We start from the raw sequence: 21,080 nt of genomic DNA, 5'->3' as shown, positions 1-21,080 counted from the left end.
TGGCTGGCTTTTATATTCAGGGTTTGAACTATGAGGGTTTTTTTTTTCTCTCTCTCCCTCTTGTCTGTGTATGTACACACAAGACTTGCAGTATGACTATGTGCTATTTTTATCTTGTGAGGCAGGGAAAAAAAAGAGGGGGTCAGTGGTCGGAAAAGTTTTGAGTGGTGAGGGTGAGAGGTTAAGAAAGGGTCCATGACAAAAGGGTCAACGGATGGCATTTAGAACTCTCGCATCCTTAAATAGCCACTTATCCCTTGGCCCTTCGCTCTTTTTATTCACTTCTTTTTACAAACCTGTCAGGTGACATATGCAAAGATTTTACTCTGGAATGGAATTTTAAAGGTCTATGATATATTACTAAAGCTCAACGTAGGACCAAATGTCACTACATATACAAATAGTGACACTAATGAAACATGGAAGGAATGCTGAGAGATTGCAAAGGGTGACATCACAAAAGAAATTTGTTTACATTTGTTTTAAGGAAGGCATAATCTTCTTTGTATGTGTTAGAGGGGAAAATAATATTACGTTCTCTGTTCTTGTTTCGGACTGATTTTATGTCGTTTAATTCATTGCAAGTCAAGTAGCGTAGTTTATTTCCTTGTCGCTGTCTGAATAAACTTTAAAGTCCTTCACTAATCGGCTAAATCAAGAACAGCAACTCACCACTTCTCCTAAAGCATGCGTCACTAAAGCAGCACTGTGGATACACAAGTGTTTCTATTCTGGTGTGACAGAGAGAGAGAGAGAGAGAGAGAGAGAGAGTTTGCAGCTGTTTACATTTTAATCACTCTCAGCACGGGCTGTGCTGGATCATGGAGTGAGTCTAGATCCCCTCGTCCCCACCACCACAATCCCTGTGCTTCACAAATGACATTGAATCACCTTGTAGGTCACTTGCTTTCCGCATGAATAAAGGTATAAGGGTCAATTTTCAACATCTGAAACAAAACCAAAAAAAAGCTTGCTTTATAAATTAAGCAGACAAAAGCAAAGACATTTTCCTGTCCAAGTTCCTTTGTTTTTCTCAGCTGCTTCACATTACATAATCTATCATTAGCTTTGTCCCATGCTGCATCTCTCTATGCCATTAGTGGTCAGTGGAGAGAAACCCAGGAACAGCAGCGTATAATACACAACAGTGTCATTTATCTATCTATCTGTCTGTGTGTGCCAAAGAAGCTACTTCTGAAATTTATGCAACATGAAGTTCACATAGCTGACCAATCTTAACTCGCTAAAAATTTCAAGTTGCTAACTTTGGCTGTTTTGGAGAGATGATTTTTATATTTGCCCCAAAAAATGGCCATTCCATAGCGTTATACTGTCACAATAATAATTTACAATGAAAATTATTCATATTTCTTCATGAGTATTGATACTAAAATTGGTGTAAGCTCCTAGAATCATATGAGCTGTAAAAATAGTTGCTTAAATTGTTTTTTGATAAAAGCTTAAAAAGCAAAAAGCTGTAGTGTACGTAACCATTTCAAATTCATGTTGTAATATCGTATTAACAGTGCATTTTAGAATAATATAGTTTACCTAAAAAATCTAATTTGTCCAAGTTTCATCTGAATGACAATTAAGATCATTAAAAGATTTGAATTCTAAAGATTAAAGAAGATATGGACTCTACATAAATGTGTAAAATGATAAAAATATAAATGTGTATGCATATTTACAAAGGAAACTTGGATTGGGAGATAAGAAGCATTGAGTATTATGAAAATTGATCCTATTTATGTAACTTGTACTTTTTCTGCTACAAACATTGAGCAACTATTGCAGGAACTGGCACTAAACAACTATAGGGATCATTTTAGTGAATGTTATATAAACCCTCTCCAGACACCAACAGTACCTGTGAACAAATCATGTAACAACAACAAGGATTAGAAAAAAAACACTCGTCTGGTCTTTTTTTAAATCATCATCTGTCCAGTGACTGTGAAACACTTTTCACTGCCTTGGATTGCTGTCCCTGGCTTGCTGGAGTGGAATCTGGTGTGCTCTTCGGCTGTTGTCGCCCATCTCCCTTAAGGACCAGTGTATTGTTCATTCTGAGCTGTTTTCTGCTTACTCTAGGTAAAAAGAGTAGTTCTTTGAGTTATAGTAGATATAATCAGCCAATTCTCCTCTGATCTCTTTCATCAACAAGACACCTTCACACCATTCTGTCTAAACTCTAGAGACATTTGTGTGTACAAACCCCATGGGGTCCTCAGTTTTTGAAATGCTCGAACCAGCCCATCTGGCACCGACAACCAAGCCACAGGCAAAGAAACTGAGATCATAGTTTTCCTCATTCGGATACTCTCTTGCTTCTTTGGGGGGATTTTTATTCTCACAGAAAAATCTATTCTAATCGAACATGTCAAATAGACTTAGTAGACAATAAACACAGTATGGTCATGAAAATATTTAAAGAAGCCACCTATCCAAGGTAGCTCAGCCGTCATTCCTCCAAAAAGTCTGGTGGTAGGTGGTCACAATGTTATGGCTGATCGGTATATAGCATATGTATAAACTGTATTCTTTTTTTTTGTAAAGTGAAAAAATGTGAAAAAAATCAAGTATGGGGGAAACCATAAAATATGAAGTGTTTAAAAACCACAAATGTAAAATCCACATATCATTTCAGAACACTTCATACTGTTTCGGTTTTAGAGTATACAATTGTAGAAGATGAATGATATACTGTATATAATCCCACTATCCGGTGTCACACAGAAGAGGATGGGATCCTTTTTTGAATCTGGTTTCTTTCAAGGTTACTTCCTGCCTCATGTTATTTAGTTTATCCTTGTTACTGTCACCTCCGGCTCGCTCATTAAGGGTCTAATGATAAATCCTCATACAGGTACATTCTGTTTTGTGTAAAGCTGTTTAGTGACAATGTCTACTGTTAAAATTGTTACAGAAGTAAAATTTAATTGAATTATTATTCACATGTGAAGTTTCTGGTTTTATCACTGACATGTTATTGTGACAAATAACCGGCTTATTATTTAATAAAAAACAGGAAATTACTGTGTATTGTTACAGTGCCGACAAAATCAGTTAGTCAGGCTGGTTAGTGGAAAACATACAAACTACCAGTTTCTGTTATCATTTTATTTTAGAATATGAATCTATTTAGGAAATTATATGGTATTTTACAAGCAGTAATGGAACCCAGGAATCACCCCACTGGGTAGCCAGATGATTGGATAGCCAGATTATTACAAGGCACCAAACAAACACTTACACACCATACTTTTATACACTGCATGCACAAAAAAGGCTGAATTTTAATAAGCAAATACTTTTTGCAACAATTCCTCTAACTCTAACTGATTAATTTCATAAACAATCATGTCAGAAGACATATCCTATGGTCGTAAAAATGGTTGATGTTATTGTGTTTCAGAATGGTCCTTTTATGGTCAAATTATTGGCCTGCATCAAGCACAGAAAACATCTAGGAAGATTGCTGAAATGACTGGAATTGGGCTGAGAACTATCGAATGCATTATTAAAGCCCGGAAGGCTAGTGCTGAACTGTTCAGGTTCATCTACATAAAAATACAAATATGTATGCATATTTATGAAAAAGAAAATAGAGCGATTAGAGATTGGGAGATAAAGGCATTGAGTATTATGAAAAATGGTATTAAATGATCCTATCCTAAAACTAGCACCAAAACCATGTTCTGGCCATATAAACAATGAAACTGAAACACTGGCCAATTTAGTGCTGGAGGTTTCATGGGTAAATTTGACCAGCCTGGTGGCCAATCTTCATTGATTGCACATTTCACCAGGAAGAGCAGAGTGTGAAACAGAGTAATAGCATAATTTTGCTTAAAATATTTGCAATGCACACAACATTATGGGTGACACATCAGAGTTCAAAATAGGACAAATTGTTGATGCGCGTCCCATCTGTGACCAAGACAGCAAGTCTTTGTGAGGTATCAAGAGCCACATCACAGGTTATCCAGGGTGATGTCAGCATACCACCAAGAAGGACGAACCACATCCAACATTCTTAAGGACCATGTGCACCCAATGGTACAATGCAAACATTGACTGAATAAAAATTAACTGTAATCAGTAATCACTTGAACACTTGGTGAGTGAAGTTGCATTATAAAAAAAAGATAACACTTTATTATGCTAGGGAGCATCAAGATTGGACTTTGGAGGCACGGATGTAGGGATATTCCAGGATGATTATGTCAACATTCATGATTCTTAAAATGTAAAAAAAAGTGGTTCTGGAAGCATAAGGAATAATTTTCCTAAATTAGTCACCGCAAACTTCTGACCTCAACACTATTGAAAGTCATTAGTACAGTATGTGCTGCAGAGGACTTTATAGAATAGTTCGATTCTACAGACACATTATCTCAGTTAAAAAGCAATGCATCACTGGATGGAAATAAATGTTGTGATAATGCATAAGGCTGGAGCAACAATGGGCTGCTGACTGTGCAGCATAATCAGACCTACAGTCATGTTCAATTTTTTTTTGCAGCCAAGCAGTGTACATAGGGCCAGTTACATAAGGACAGATGTAGAACAGAACAGAGGAAACCGCAACAGACATGGGAAGAACATGCACAGACAGTAACCTGAGCTCAGCTACTATATAACTGCAAATTAGGGGTAGGTACAAAAAAGGGGTATTACCCCTTATATTTACTGACAAAATACCATAATAAATCCAATACTGTTAATTAAAATGCAATTAAATTTTTTTTTAACTCACTTCTTACAATATGACAAATAAAAGCTGAGGGACAGCGAAAGAGCTCTAAAAAAATAAATATGAGAAACGTCAAAGGGCTACAGCTCATCAGTCATGGAGTGAAGAGAGAATAGAGTATTTCATGCACACTAGCCTGTTCCTCCATCCACCAATCAGCCTAGTGCAGATTGATTCTGCCATGGGGACTGAGATTTTCACTTCTGATTTAGTTTAAATCAACAGCAATTTTACCTCTGCTCTCTTGTTCTGTCATTCAGCTGTCTGTGTTTTAGTCATTCAGGGTTTTAAACAGTGGCAGGATGCCTAATACAGGTAACCTATGTAATTATTCAAGCACTTGCACACAAATCAAGACACACACATACACAAAAAAACCCCAGCCCCCTGTAGTTGTGACTAATTTGCATCCTGAGACCATGCACTCGCGTAATGCCTGAATCAACATTCATATTACGCATGATTGAAAATTACCCATTAGTGCCAGATTTAAACATACACATCTTTCATTCAATCTAGTGTCATCGTATCAGCAGACAACAAAATGGATAACAAAATCCAGAGTCCATAAAAAAACGTGCATGAGCAAAACAAATTTTGTTTGCTTTCAAGATGCATGAATTTTGAATAGTATTCGAATGCGCATTCCAGGCTTGCTCTCAAAGTTCAGAATCGACATGATACAGAAGACCTTCTCTGAAGGTCGATGAGTTTTCTTTACTTCGTGAGCTGAATTCACCTGTAACTGATAAACGTTCATCACTTCACAGTTTAGACTTTCATTAAACATTTCAAAGGCCAAGTCTTTGCATGACATTTAGGGATTTTGAAAGAATTTAATAGAAACAAAAAATAAAGAAAAGTCGCATATTGTTCCAGTTCAGTGCACACCCCAGGGCAAAAGCAACACAAAGGACAAACGCACAATTAATAAGTTAGAGTTGAACTTGCTTTCTCCTTTTCCTCCTCATATTCATTCCAGACCTGGAATTCACTGGTATAATTTGTAAAAGAGCTGAATACAGGACTGCACCTTGTTCTTGAAAAGGTAAGCTTTCTTCATGCATTGTATGAAGTGTATCTTGGCACAAAAGCTTTTTGTCTATTAGTGGTAAAAGTTTAATAGAGCTGTAATAATGTCTGAATCATTTTGCAGACGATGCAGCATGTCTATGTAAGCGTTGGTGAGAATGAACAACATTGTGTACAGCAAGGCAGTGTAAAGAACACACAGGAGAAGATTATTATCTCTAATGGACGCCCCTGGAAACCATGGCAGCCTGCCAGATCACAGATCAGAGGTAAATTTCAAATATAAATGTAAAATTAATTGCTGTTAAACTTCTATTCTCATCACAAAGACAAACCTACCTGTAAATGGCTACAATCCACTCTAAGTAGGAAATTATATAAAATTTCTGATTTATTCTGTATCATACAGGCTGTGTAAGGCATGTTCAGACTGCAATGCTCTCTCTGGCCGGGTTGGAGTGGTACTGTTACGCTGCCTTGGGAGTCATCACTGCTCTCATGAGCTTCTGTATGGACCTGACAGTAGCCAAGCTCCTGCGAGGTTAGACTGTTCATGATTTTAATAATAAAAAAAAAGACACATCAAACACACTTGTTGAATGTTTATATTAAAATTAGAAAAAGAGTTGCATATAGTACACATGTAAATAAAAATTTCAGTAACATACAAAGTAATTTACTTTATAAAGTTATTACTGTTATCATACATTGTTATCAAAAAATGTCTAACATAGTTCAATGTGCTTTTCCCTCATTAAATGTCACAACTTGATGTTTGTCTCTGTCTACCGCAAGCATTTTGGGCTCAACTTCCTGATTGATGCTGAGCACACCCTCTTAATATGATAGAAAATAAATGTAGCTGATTTTCTAATAAATTTAAACTTAACATTTGTATTTTTTTGTATTGTAGGTTGTATTTTTATTTCTATTACATTTTGTGAACCACTTAAAACTACATGTAAATAATTTACAATGCTGTCATTAGTCTAATCATTGTATGATTGGGTGTGTAAGTGTGTGTGCTTGTGCCCTGCAATGAATTTGCACCCGAACCAGGATGTACCCTGCCTTGTGCCCCATGTTTCCTGGGATAAGCTCCAGGTCCCTGAGACGCTTAACATGATAAGCAGTATAGAAAATGAATGGATGGATGGATAGATGGATGAATGGATGGATGGATGGATGGATGGATGGATGGATCAATGGATGGATGGATGGATGGATGGATGAATGGATGGATGGATGGATGGATGGATAGATGGATGGATGGATGGATGGATGGATGGATGGATGGATCAATGGATAAGTTTGTGCATTTTTTTCTGATAAATTTGCAATCTAAAATGTCTTTCACCAGCCCACCAGTGGCTATATGGTTGTTTGGAGGGGAACACCCTGCTACAATTCCTGTGCTGGACACTGTACCCTACCTGCCTCTGTGCCATCTCAACCAGCTTCTCTCACAGCATCTGTCCCCAGTCTGCAGGTATTGTGACATCTTTCATCTTACTCATGCTACCTGGCTCAAAAATGAGTTCCATTAATAATTAAATGATGTAAAACATCAAGTTGTGACATTTATTGGGAGGGAAAAGCACATTAAAATGTGTTAGACATTTTTTATCCTACTTTTATCCACCCTCATGGATGCAGAGAGTAATGCAGTAATTACTAAAGATAAATACATTATACTATACTGATAGTCAAAACCTTATAGTAAAAGAATCAGTTATAGAATTCTCAGTTAAATATGTTTGTTTAATATGTAGCCTTATACGTGTATACTATATAAAGCTGTTTATGGTTTGCGTTTGATGCTTTGGTCTTTCTTTCTCTCAGGCTCAGGTGTGCCTGAGATCAGGACCATCCTCTCAGGTGTGCAGCTACCAGAATATCTCTCGCTCTCAAATCTCTTTGCTAAACTCATCGGTCTCATCAGTACACTGTCTGCAGGTAGCACCGTGTTCCTTGGAAAAGTGGTAAGACATATTGATTAATAAGCAATAACCACTGGTAACAATCAATGGCATGTTTTTGAAGCTTTATTAATGTGCATGGTCTTTCTTTTTCTGCACCTAACAACCTCTACAGGGTCCATTTGTCCACCTGTCAAATATGGTGGGAGCATATCTGTACCGTGTGTATGCCTCTGCATGTGGCGGAAAACAGGTACTCACCAGAAAAATCACATTTACTGTATTTTTTTTAAATATTGTTGTCCTGTATAAGTAGTATAATGTAGCGCATATAGGCTTCGTCACACTGTATATTACTGAGTAAATGCATTAACATTATAGGTTATTAGGATTATTTCTGTTTCTGATTCCATTTAAGAGGAGAACTCAAGGAGAGATGTTGGTTGTGGCATCAGCGGTGGGCGTGGCCAGCTGTTTCGGGGCTCCAGTCAGTGGTGAGCTGATGCTAATCATCACCATGGTGTTCACCGAGCTGCAAATCCTACAAAATCTCATTTTTATGTATCTCACTAGAGCATCAGCTTTAATGGCGCTCTAAAATTGATCTTCTCTCTCCCTCCATTCCATACTAATCCTCTCTCTCTCTCTCTCTCTCTCTCGTCTATTTTGCCCTCAGGAGTGCTTTTCAGTATTGAAGTCATGGGCACTCACTATTCCGTGCAAGAATACTGTCCGTGTTTCTTCGCTGCAGTCTGTGGATCTCTCACTTTCCGTCTTCTCTCTGTGTGCAGCGGGGAACAAGGCAAGAACCAAAGCACATTCTGCTCCTGATGCCCTTGAAAAATGGCACAGCTCAGTCCTCAACGTGATTTCATTTATGCATGACACATTCGCGCCTCCATTTTCCCCTTAGGGCCTAATTGAACACTATGAGCTCAAGTTGGATTAAATTTATTTCCCAGTGAATTGACATTGTCATCTAATTTGAACCGTATAACAATTTTATGCAAATGGTAGGAAGAACATGGTTTTCTTTCTCTGCCTGTAGAAACAGTGCAACCTATTTTCCAGACCAGGTTTCCAAGTGAGCACCCCTACCATCCTCCAGAAATATTGATTTTTGCTTTCCTGGGGTAAGTTCTCATTTGTGTTTTAAAATTCATACATTATGTTTAGAAATTCATACATTTTCCTAAACCATATATTTTTTTTTACAGCTTTAATATTTTTCAATTAGTTCCACTGTCAACACTGAATAAAATAATTCAAATAATAAGCCAGGACTAAGGCAAACTATACAAGTGGCGTTCAAGTCAAATTAGGACTTGTATTCAAATTTCTTGTGAATGAAGATGTCAAACCAATTGCAATGTACAAGATTTCAAGCACAGTATGGTGAAATAGGGGACAGAACCAGACACAACAGCTTGTTGCACACAATGCATGTATCTCATGTCCCTTGCATCTTTTAAGTGTGCTAACATTATCTTTCTTTCATCAAAGGCGTAAGGGCTCGTCCCATGTGCAGCAAAACCAGCTCTAGTAATATCAGGAGCAAGAGAAAAAATATAGGCTATAGCTGATACAAGCATACAATATGGTGTTAATAATATGGTCTAATTTACATAACGTCCTCTTTTACAGAATGTATTATGCATGTTTAGACATGGGGTAACTGCAATGGTAGTAACAGCTGCTGCTACATTTAACTTTGACAAAAAAATTTGACAAAAAGCAAAGCAACGTTATTGGCTTTTTAGTTTGTATCGACTTTTCCTATGCAAGGTGAATAGTTCCCCGTTGTGCTTTGCCTAAAATGTGGAAGTCCAAAGCATGTAAAAGTACAATATGTATTGATATTCAAATTACATGCTTTGATATTGCTATGAAATACCAGGGGAAAATAACTTTTCAACATGAGTAAAAGTCCAAACATGGGGTTTCTCATGTTTTTCTGTACAAATAAAACATATAGTGTGATATACCTATATAACTATATATTACAAATCTCTCTTTAATTATAAGCTCAGATTGACCATACAGCTATTTTACTCTTATAATATGTATCTTAATGGACACTTTCATTTACATTTACGTAGCTTTAAAACCCCTATATAATCCTTTTTATTAAATATCACCAAATAGAATAATATTTGCCTTATTAATGTTCCTTCATTAAAAGTTTTGTGGTTTTTCTCAATTTCCATGGAGGGCGTCTGCAGGTGCCATGTAATCCAGAGAGAAATTTAATTTCAATTTTTATTTTTTTCTGCTACAGCTGTTGAAGATGATATACCAAGCAATTTGCAACACTGTGTAATTTTCAGGTTTTAATAGACACCATGAATTAAAGATGCAGACTTATGAATGTGATATAATTTGCTTTAATTGTCGATTGTCTGGCTCATAACCCATGCTCCAAGGTTTCAAGTGCTAATATTTATTCATTTGGGTGAGCTAATCTCCTGCTGTCTGTCTCTTTTTCCCCTCCTGCTATTCAGACTGCTGTGTGGAGCTATAAGCTGTGTTTACCTCTACAGCCATCGATGGATTCTACGTTTTGTCAGAACAAACAAATTCATCAGCGGGGTTATGGCAACACAGTGAGCAACCAGTTTCTTAACTTCAGTGGATGTTTCAATCACGATTGTGAAAAAAAGCTGCATTAATTAGACAGGATTTCAATAAAACATACCCTACCACAGGCTAGTCTTGTTCACAACCAGTGGCACAGGGTGCTGATAATTGCAGAGCTCCTGACAATAACAATAACCAGAATGCTAAGGGCATTGAATGAGATATGACCTTAATTTGCATTCCTTTTACCAAGTGCAGAAAATGTTTTTAATTTTTTGTTTAATTCTTCTTCTTTTTTTATGTAGAAAGACATTGTATTCAGCAACTGTCGCCTTCCTTCTGGCAACACTAACCTTCCCTCACACAGGAGGATCTTTCTTTGCTTCCCAGGTGAGGATTATACACAAGCTTTTATTTTACAGCAACACTAGGAGCATTTCTTAATAATAATAAAAAAATGAATTGGAAAAAGTTTAAAATGCTTATATGATGAGCTAATGCGTATCATATATATGGTTATTTCAACAAGTTTCAACTGGCATAAAGAATGCCTTTGTTATTGTTGATAACACATAAGTCACATGGCAGATTTCTATTGAAATAAGATTTTGCATTTTGACATTTAATCAGCTTACAATATCTTGTCACATTTCTAGTACTCAGCATGCTTTGGGTATGTCTTTAACATTGACATTAAAAGCTGACACAGTTGAAACCTCATAACAGACTTTAAACATTACTGTTTTCATGAAGAGTGCGATCCTTTACACACTATCCTTAAAAAGAAATGACGTGTGACTGCCTTATAACTGTAGGTCTGTGTAATAGGCTTATTATCCTTATTGCCATGTAATCCTATAAGCAAAAAAAAAGAAGTATGATGCAGTCTTGTAAATTAAAGATGGCTACTTGAATAAATAAAAGGTTAAAGGATAATTTAAATATTACAAATGTATGAAGGTATATTTCATAACAGTAATCAAATTCTCCCTTATTGCTGCTATTGTTACAGCTCTCAATGAAGCAGCTACTCTCATCCCTGCTAGATAGGACTCAGTGGAACTCAGTTTTCCACAACGCCACATTAGCACAAAAACCCCTTCATTCTTTTTGGCAAGAGTGGAGTCCACCTGGATACAGTGTTTATCACACACTTGGATGCTTTATTCTCATTAAGGTAAAATTACCTACCCAAGTCTGTGGAATAAGTAAGAAAATAAACATGACAGCAGGTTCTGTTAGAAGAAATTAATGCATGCTGGGTAAGCTGAGTTATTGTTACCACCTGGGTTATTTTCTTCTAACAGAACAGCACATCACAAACATACATATTGTCATTCCATAACCATTTGTAGTTATAATCAGTGTTTTGAAACACCCATGGGACATATATATACACACAAGACTATATTGTTTAACATTAGGGTGAAGTGATCACATCAATATAATCTCTTTGTTAAAATTTATTGAAGTATATATATATATATATATATATATATATATATATATATATATATATATATATATATATATATATATATATATATATATATATATATATAAAATACAAGTATTCTGTATGTAAGCCTTACTAATTACATTTTTTCTTAACCATATCAAAGACTATAATATTTAATTGTTCATTAATTACATTCTTTCTTAATCTGTTTATTACTACTTGTAGAGTCCCTGTGAATCAGTTGTTACTATAGAAAAAAATAAAAGAAGAATTGCATTAATTTAAACTGATCATTGAAGTTACTGTCAGAAGTACAATGGTCGGGAAAAGACTGAATTCAAAACTGAATTCAGGGTTTTAATGACATTCTTATTGTCTTTTTTAATAAAGATAATAAAAGGAAAAAAAAAAACATTTTATGCTATGAAACCGCTATACAACTATCAACGTTTAGAATGAACTCCTTTATTTTACAAAATCTGCTGGCTCTGGCTGGGCTTAGAGTCAGAAAAACGTCTGCAGTGTCACTTGCTCAATCTATGCCTGCCTGATTGCTTGCGGGACTGCCAAGTATTTGTCCTATCCATTAACTAAACCTGCTGATTCTAATTAGCACGAGATAGGTGAGAACCTTTCAGTGAAATCACCTGTTTTGTGCACAGAGAAAGTTATAATACATGGCATATGTTGTAGTAATACTTTTTGGCATCATCCTACAATCAGCAATGTACTGTTTAAGAAAAGGAATAGACGTCTTTAGATTAGAGAAATTAACAGTTTGTGGACTCGAGGCTAGCTAGAAAATCTTAACGCTAGTGGGGATTAATGTGATGTTGTACTGATGGACAGTACAGATGGTGTATACCATGTATACACTATGTGTAAGTTTCACAGGTTCTCCAGTATCTGGCGTGCAATTCCTTCCTCCCACCTCCCAAGAACACGCCAGCAGGTAAATAGTCTATGCTGAATTGTCCACAGGTGTGAAGACGTTTGTGAAAGAACCATGTGACTGGAATTCCTTCCAGGTTAGGTTTCCAGCACATGTTCCCTAAGTATTCCCAGGTTAGGCTCTGAATCCCTATGAGACTAGTTAGGATAAACAAGACTTTCTGAAGATTCATGAAATATAAGCTTATTTTAATAATCCTGCTGGAATGTAAGGTGAACTTCTCTACTGTAGTTAACGTAGTTGTTGTATATTTTAACTACATACATTAGCCTTATAATAAAACTTAAATAATAAAGTTTCATGCACCTTTTGAGCTGCGTGTCAGTAGTTATTCTTATTAGTTAAATAACTATGCTATGAAGGTTCAGAGCCTATACTTGAACTTTTGTGAGCAATCACTTCAGTGCATTCACCAGATAAAAGGGCTTTGTTATTTGATAATTAGCAATTTACTTAGGTGCACCCCAACACGGATTATAATCAGTGTATTAAATGTAATATTCATGTGATTGCATAAAGATGTTAAGTCTTTACTCTTTTTTTTTTTATTTTTCCCTAGCTCTGGCTCTTGGTCTTGGCCTGCACCTTACCGCTGCCTGCTGGCTACTTCATGCCTGTCTTCGTTTATGGTAAGTCAAATGAGTGTTCTCCGAGAAACCGAAACAGTTTTATCATTAACATGGTTTGTAAGTTAGGCAGGGTGTAAACAGATATATCAAAGGCTTGCACGGATTTGTTGCAAAAGTTCATGTCTGTTCAAGGTGCTGCTTTAGGCCGTTTGCTGGGTGAGGGATTGGCCTATTTCTTCCCAGATGGAATCTCATCAGGGGAGAGGCTGAGTGTGATAAACCCAGGGGGCTACGCTTTAGTGGGTAAACAAACATTTTATCCTGCCATGTTCCTGGAGACAGCATGCCAATGTGTCATGATCGTGACTCAGTACCGGGTTGCGTGAAGATTGTGCTTGGTGTGCATGTGTACGTGTGTGTTTGTAGGAGCAGCAGCGTTCGCAGGTGCGGTGACACACACACTGTCACCTGCTCTTTGTGCTCTGGAGATGACTGGGCAGTCCACACATGTTGTCCCTATTCTGACAGCCACATTGATATCCAACGCCCTGGCACGCTCTAGGCATCAGCCGTCCTTCTATGACGGCATATCTCTCATAAAGAAACTCCCACACCTGCACTCTCTCATAAGGGCCTGTCCAAAGTGAGTTTCATATCCTACGTACAAGGGGCAATTTACTGTATCTTCTTCCTTTTTTCTTAAGTCCTTTTAAAAAACTGATCCCATATAGAGAGCCTAATTTTTTTCTTTTTCTTTTGCTGCCCTATTACTTTGAAGGCTGTCCTCAGTCCAGATTAGGCAGTTTGTCATGCCAGTAGGAGCAGTGCTCCAGCAAGCTGAGGGAGCGACAGGCGTACAGCACTTCCTCGACGCCAGCAAAGAAAACGAGTTCCCTGTAGTCGACACACATGGTGAGTCTGACTGATTCCTTATTCATTAAAGTTAATGGAAATTTTAAATACCAGTCAAAGCACAATACAGGGCAGAATCAGAATGTCCAGTAAACCAGACAGGACAGTGAAGACAGCAATCTTGAAATAATGTCAGAGGCAAAGCACAATTAAAGCTACATTCTGTTCAGGGAGTCATGAGCCAGACTAATAGCTTATCTGCGATATTCACCTGCTCTAATCTGTCTTCCAGATTCCCTCACACTTCTAGGAACTGTCACGAGAGCACAATTGCAGACTTTCCTGCTCTCAACCCAAAGTGAGGTAACGGTAACACCTCTGCAATTAAAGCTTCTATCATCACAGTTCTTTTCAAACGCTGACAGATTTTTTTCATATACATAAGCACGAATTATCCTAATTAGACCTGAAATACACAGCAGCCAGTTCGGAACTGTTGAAGTGTCATATCATTTTTGTCCCCATTGAGCATGGTGGATTCAAATGTCATATAAAGCTACATTTTTCTAAATTTAAAATAATATTTTATAATATTCTGCTCATTCAGCCACCAGAGCATTAATAGGTTCACGTACTGATATTGGGGAGGTGTTGGACATTTTAGGACTCCATTTGTTCCAGTGTTTGGAGTTCCAGTGAAAGGATTATTATGTGCTTCCAATTTTTTTTTTTTTGACAACAGTTTAATGAATGTCCACATTAAACAATGATGTCTCTTTTAATGTCTGGAATAAAATCTCACTCCCAAAAGAAATCCCTTTTTTTCTTTTAGGAGGAATTTTAGAAGAATTATTTGCAGAAAATGTATTAATTTATTAATTTATTTGCCCTAACAGTCTTTATGAACAGTTTGAAAGCAAATTGAGACTTTTTTCTTTGCAGTTTGGAGTGATTTTTAATTTTTCAATTAAAAAAAGAAAGCATTTTCCTTGAATATTTCACTGAACTGGATTAAGCATGTCATAGTTTTGATAAGCTTATACCACAATATTTATTTCCATCCAGAGTCGCATTAATTTCTCTCAAAGAGCTTGTATTCATGATATAAGAGTCAGACCGCTGCATAAAGTCTTCTAGATCCCAAAGGACATCCAAAAGATTCCTAATGAGGTTAGGTTCAGGACTCTGTGAAGTGATAAGGCATGAGCGAAAATCATGTCTCATGCTCCCTGAACCACTCTTTGACAGTTTGAGTCTGATTAATTCTGGCATCATCCACAGGCTTGTACATTAGGCACTAAGCATGATGGGTGCATCACTGCATCTGCCTCTCTTCTTACCCTGATACACCCATCACTGTGGAACAGGGTGATCTGGACTCATAAGACAAATTACCTTTTCCCAATGCTTCAAGGTCTATTTTTTATGCTACCTAGCAAATTAAAGTTTTATTCCAATTAGCCTCAGCAATAAGTGGTTTTATTATGTGCAAATGCTCTTACTTTTACTATTAAACATAGCTGTGAGCTGTAAAATTTAATTTCACCAAACATTTAAGTGATCTCCAATCATAAAAAAAAACAACAAAAAAAAAAAAACGGTGCACCACTATCCTCCAGGTTTTAATAATAAGTTGCACCTTCTAAGTTGTTGTCTTTGCTTGTTGCAGGCCAATAATTTGACACTACTGAAGCACTAACATCTTTGCCATGAAAACAGGATGTGTTAAGAAATAAGAAGCTTGTTAGCAGCTGAAACATATAAATCACATATGAATCACTGCAGTAATTATCCAAAGGAAGGTTCTTACCTATTTGTCCAGGTGTTCACTTTTTTCTGGCTGGGCAGTGTAGAAAAAAAAAGGGTGCCAGAAAAAAATATTTCCCAAAACATGTGTTTTTGTTGTCTTACTGTTTATATAGTGTGATATAATTATATTATTATATTATTATATTATATTATAATTATATATCATAAACAGCCCCATAGTTATAAACTCTGATTTACATTTCATTCTCTCAGGTCTATGCGTGTATAATACTTGACCATAACCCTAATCTAAAAACCCATTTAAAGATTTATCATTAAGTGATACTATATAGTATAATAATATTCAAGGGCCAAGAAAAAGTGCATGGACATTTATAATTCATACATATATATTTTTAGAGGCACGGTGCTTGAAATATACATGAAAGTGGGGAAGATTGCTCCTTTAGCATTCTTGATTGCTGCTTCACACACCAAGCTTGTTTAAAAAAGTGCCACTGATTACCAGCAGAATGTATTTGCAAGTGACAGAACATTTAGCATATCTGCCTCAAAATGAGCTTCAGTGTTTTCATGTTTAATTACTTACTGCCATACTGAAAATGTTGGGGCAGCAGAAGAATAATGGTGAAAAATGGCAAACGCTGACCTTTTACAGCAATAGGTGTAGACATGCGGACTGGATGATAGGAATTGCTTTTATCGCATCATAATTATACTGATAGGCATTTTGATAAGTCCTGTAGAATTTTTGGCTTCAATAAATAAAGCAAGCTGGAAATCCTGTCCAGGATTGCACAAAAAAGTGCAGACTTGTTACAAATGAATGATATGATTTTAATCATGGCTGGTAACTGTGGTACAAATAGGTACCCAGCAAAATGTTTTTCTAATAAGGATTTGTACCTGAAATTGTAAATATTAATGACAGCAACTGCACGTAACATAGCTCTGAACACCCCTTAGTTATAATGTTATTGGAACCATCATTCCTTGTTCCCAATAAAATATATTTATTTTAAAGACAATAGGTCAAGCCGGATCATGAGATCATGAACTCCTTTCACTAGCCCTCCAAAGGCGCAAATGAAGTTGTTGATTGTTTTTAATGTTATTATTTTTAAGATTTTTTTAATTAAATTTTATTTTTTTTAAGTTATACATATAATACAGAAAATGTGTGTGCCAAAGAAGCTACTTCTGATGTTTTTGCAACATTAAAGTGACCAATCTTGCTTCCCTTAAAATTTTAAGTTGCTAACTTTAGCTATTTCGGAGAGATGATTTAATACATGCCCCCTAAATGGTCATTTTTAGAGTTATACTCTCTCACATCAAAAAATTATAATTTAAAATGCAAATTATTCATATTTCTTTCCTTACTTTCAAAGTATTTCAAGTATTTATATTTCTTTCATTGGTGTAAGCTTCTTGAAGCATATTAGCTATAAATTGTTGTTTAAATTGGTTTTTGGTAAAAGCTTAAAAAGCAAAAAAAAAAAAAAAAGCTGTAGTGTCTGTAACCATGTCAAATTCATGTTACAATGTCTTAACAATTGTGCATTTTAGAATAACATACTTTTTTATCAAGTTTCAAGTTTTATCTGAACAACAATTAAGATCATCGAAAGATTTGAATCCCAAAAGGTTACGGACACTACATAAAAGGGGATGAAATTGTATGTAGCTAATTTCTATTTCTAATCCTATGTAATATAGTTTTATATATATATATAATAATTAAATAATAAAATAATAAATATATACACATTTAGCATGTTCAATGCACTCCTGATTCCCACAAAACTCCATAAAAGGCAAAGCGCTAAAACAAGAAAGTCTAAAACAACAAAATGACTAAAGAAGCATCTCCTAACAGCATGTGCTTAATCTTCCAGTTTTTCAACTTATAAATTTCAATGCATCTACAACAATTAGTACAGATTCACTCTTTCTTATATTATAGCACACAACTGCTTTTGTCTGTAGATGGAACCATTAAATAGCTAGTCTAATGTATGCCTAATGTATATGACAATTTTATAATTTAAATCCTATAAATCCAGGTGCATATATAGATATAATATATATATAGTCAATATATACCACATTTCTTATGTGAATGATCTCTCTGTGAAATTTCTTTCTCTCTCTCTCTCTCTCTCTGCCTCTCTCTTTTTCTCTAAACCTGCCACACATATATTAAGTAGTCAATCCCTAATATAAATTGGCATGGCTTAATGATCAACTGGAAAAGGCTTAAAATTGCCATAATTAATAAGAATTTCTCACATTTCCAACCCTACATATAGGATTTGTGCAAAACCCTGGAGGACGAGTGCTCTATTCAACCTGTTAAGCTACAGCTTTCAGTTGATGCTACAGTAAAGCAGGTATTTATTTTTATCAGGCCTAATTACTTTATATAGCCTACCCGTTGTGTACGATGATGTAATCATGACCTTTGTTTCCTATTCAGTAATCATGCCTTTGTAAATGCGTTTTGACAGGCCCACTGCATCATGAGTGTTTTGAGAGAGCAGTGTGTGTTTGTCACGGAGAACGGAAAGCTGTGTGGTGTCATTACATGGAAAGAGGTGACGAGTTCAGCCTGATAACCACATGCGCACTCAAATACACATGCACCCGAATAGTCTACATTACAAACAAACAGTACAAATAAGCTCCATCATGAACAAGCAGTACCTAATTAGACTGACCATAAGTGATGACACTTCTCTTTGAGAAAACAAGTATGTGAATAATGTTTGTTCCGTATTTCTTTTAGATGAAAAACATGATTGAAGAACTGGCCAAGGAAATCTAATGTTCAGTCGGATAAACGAGCACTACTTGGTCGTCATACACTTCATATACAATTTTTTCTAAGAATGACCTTAAAATATTTCATCAAGCAGTGATTTGCTGTGATGATCATGTCCATGTACAGCTCGAATTACTTATGCAAATACCCTTATCTGTGGAGATTGCTGTTGGCCAGCAATCGGCTGCTTCCTGGAACTCAGACAGTTGGAGCTTTTCATTCGGTGCCGTGACTAAGGAGTCTCACTCCTGCGTTCTGTTTATAGGCCTGAGCACAGGCCAAGTGATAAAGATTTATTAAAATCAGCCATGTGTACCCAGGTCTAATGGAGGAGATTAGGAAGGTGTAATTAAATGAAGCAGCCGCTGAACACCATTCAACCCATCCCTCTTATAGGATGAGGACTCCTGGCTAACCTAACAAACAAAACGATAACCCTGATTTTGCTTATGGCTGAATGAGTATGCCCTTCAACAGATGCTAAAATGAAGACAGAACATAGGCATCACATTTAGAATGGAAACAGTACTGATATATAGTGGATCAATATACACACTGTGTTTCAAAAGAAAGCAAAGCATGTAAGCGTATGATGCAAAATAAAATAAATCAAATAAAAATAAAGAATTTGTGCTTTCTGCATTCTGCACAGGATGGTTCCGGTCTAAATGCCGCCCAGCACATTAGGCAATGAATATATACATCCACTGTTTCTGTGGAAGTTTTTTACAGGGTCCGGTACCTGATTGTGTCTGAACACTGACAAAACCTCAAACAGTGTGTATGCTCACGGGTTAAAATTGTACGATGACTCCCAAGACATCTAGCAGCACAACATGCACAAATTATGTAAAGTATCTCATCATAGCTGTTTTTTCTTAAGATTTGCCCTTTACAGCATTAAACCAGCTAGTGTAATTATTCAGTCGCTGACTGTAGATACTTGTGTGCTCCATTAATTTATGTTCATTAATGACAAGAAGGAGGTAAATTGATCATGCAGTGTTGTATAAAACAATGCCACCAACACACACTAACTACATAAGCTATGTAGGTGATAATTAAAGTCTTCATCTAACCATTCAGTTTTATAAGTACAAAAGTTGTACAAAATCACCTTTGCTATTACTATGTTTTTTAGAGTTAAACCTTGAACAAATAATTATAACACAATGTTGCAAATACAACTTCTAAATAACAATAATTAATGACATTTAGTTTTATCACCCAAATAAGGGCTAGTAAATGCACATGTATGAATTCCTTAAAAGTAAATAAAAAATACTAGACTACATCAATATTAAAGGGGGTGGGGGGGATGGGTATGATGGGGGTGTATGTTGTCTGAGATCTATTCTGTTCTGCCAGTTTGGGCACCACATTACACAGCCTGTGTCAGAAGACATAATACTTGATTATGGGAAACTGTATTTCTTAAGAATCATGTTACTGGCCTGCATCAATCTAAATAAATAAGTAAATAAATAAATAATCTAATGGGGGAAATTTTTGAATTTACTGAAATTGGGCTGTCCAACACATTAGTAAACCCAGAAGAACAGAGCTTTTCCATTACCTTAACAGAAAAAATTGAAAATAATAAAAATCATGAATAACTGTGATCAGAGATCACTTACACACCTGTGGAGGTGGCACCTCCTTTCACCACTACATGGTCTTGGCCAATAATTAATGCAATTTAACTTGATTGATCACAAAAATCAATGTTATGATGTTGCACAAGCTTGTTAAAATATTGCCACAGTGAATGCAAACCATAATCAAAGCTATAGGTGGTGGAAAATATTATTGTGTGCAACCTTTATTTTGGTCAAGCAGTGTACGTACCATACCCTAGTGTAGCTATGTGGGACACTGCTGCTACAGTGCAACATGCTAAAATTGCGAGCAATATCATTCACAGAGTTATTAATAACCTTTGTTATTAAAATCTCTGTTTGCCTCCTGCTGCTGCTGCCACTAGCACTGGTTTCAGGGCTGCATTTGGGAGCCCTGATTACATAGAAAGATAACACTTAAAAGAGTGCCTTGTGTGCAAGAGACATACGATACACACAATGTGCAGGAAGCACATTTATGTTTGTCCTTTTCACCAGTTGGAATTTCTAAACTCTGAAATACATTCGGTGGACCATGGGTGTATTTTCGACTATTGTGCAAATACAGGTTGATTTTCCATTGTTTTGAAGTTGTATTTGCAACATAGTCCTGAGGCCATTCAATGTTCAATGTTATCCTAAAATCATTTTACACGAGTAATTACCTTTCAAAAACAATTTTATCCTCATGTTGTGTCACAGTGAACAAAACCCAATTTAAATGTAGTTAGAAAAACAAAATATGAAA

General features: G+C 36.1%; 1 protein-coding gene across 1 annotated transcript; it reads left to right on the top strand.

Moving 5' to 3' along the window:
- The first annotated feature begins 5,730 nt into the window (after positions 1–5,730).
- clcnk (chloride channel K) lies at positions 5,731–19,304 on the top strand. The gene is made up of 20 exons (XM_053483047.1): positions 5,731–5,807; positions 5,916–6,060; positions 6,201–6,332; positions 7,152–7,280; positions 7,634–7,773; positions 7,886–7,963; positions 8,129–8,204; positions 8,387–8,512; positions 8,759–8,843; positions 10,212–10,313; positions 10,593–10,677; positions 11,300–11,464; positions 13,258–13,327; positions 13,460–13,570; positions 13,694–13,910; positions 14,046–14,179; positions 14,412–14,482; positions 18,202–18,282; positions 18,400–18,486; positions 18,678–19,304. The coding sequence occupies exons 2-20, from the start codon at positions 5,919–5,921 to the stop codon at positions 18,714–18,716; spliced, it is 2,070 nt and encodes a 689-aa protein (XP_053339022.1). The 5' UTR covers positions 5,731–5,807; positions 5,916–5,918; the 3' UTR covers positions 18,717–19,304.
- The last annotated feature ends 1,776 nt before the right edge of the window (positions 19,305–21,080 follow it).

The sequence above is a fragment of the Clarias gariepinus genome, chromosome 22, assembly GCF_024256425.1.
Source record: "Clarias gariepinus isolate MV-2021 ecotype Netherlands chromosome 22, CGAR_prim_01v2, whole genome shotgun sequence".
Taxonomy (NCBI): domain Eukaryota; kingdom Metazoa; phylum Chordata; class Actinopteri; order Siluriformes; family Clariidae; genus Clarias; species Clarias gariepinus.
The sequence above is the reverse complement of the archived record's forward strand: the minus strand, read 5'-3'. Positions and strand labels throughout refer to the sequence as shown.

Bases quoted from the DNA above. Each gene is read 5' to 3' on its own strand.
- clcnk (XM_053483047.1), top strand. From the start codon at position 5,919: ATGCAGCATGTCTATGTAAGCGTTGGTGAGAATGAACAACATTGTGTA. The intron at 6,333-7,151 runs GTTAGACTGTTC...GTCTTTCACCAG, and splicing joins AGTAGCCAAGCTCCTGCGAG to CCCACCAGTGGCTATATGGT. The intron at 14,180-14,411 runs GTGAGTCTGACT...TCTGTCTTCCAG, and splicing joins CCCTGTAGTCGACACACATG to ATTCCCTCACACTTCTAGGA.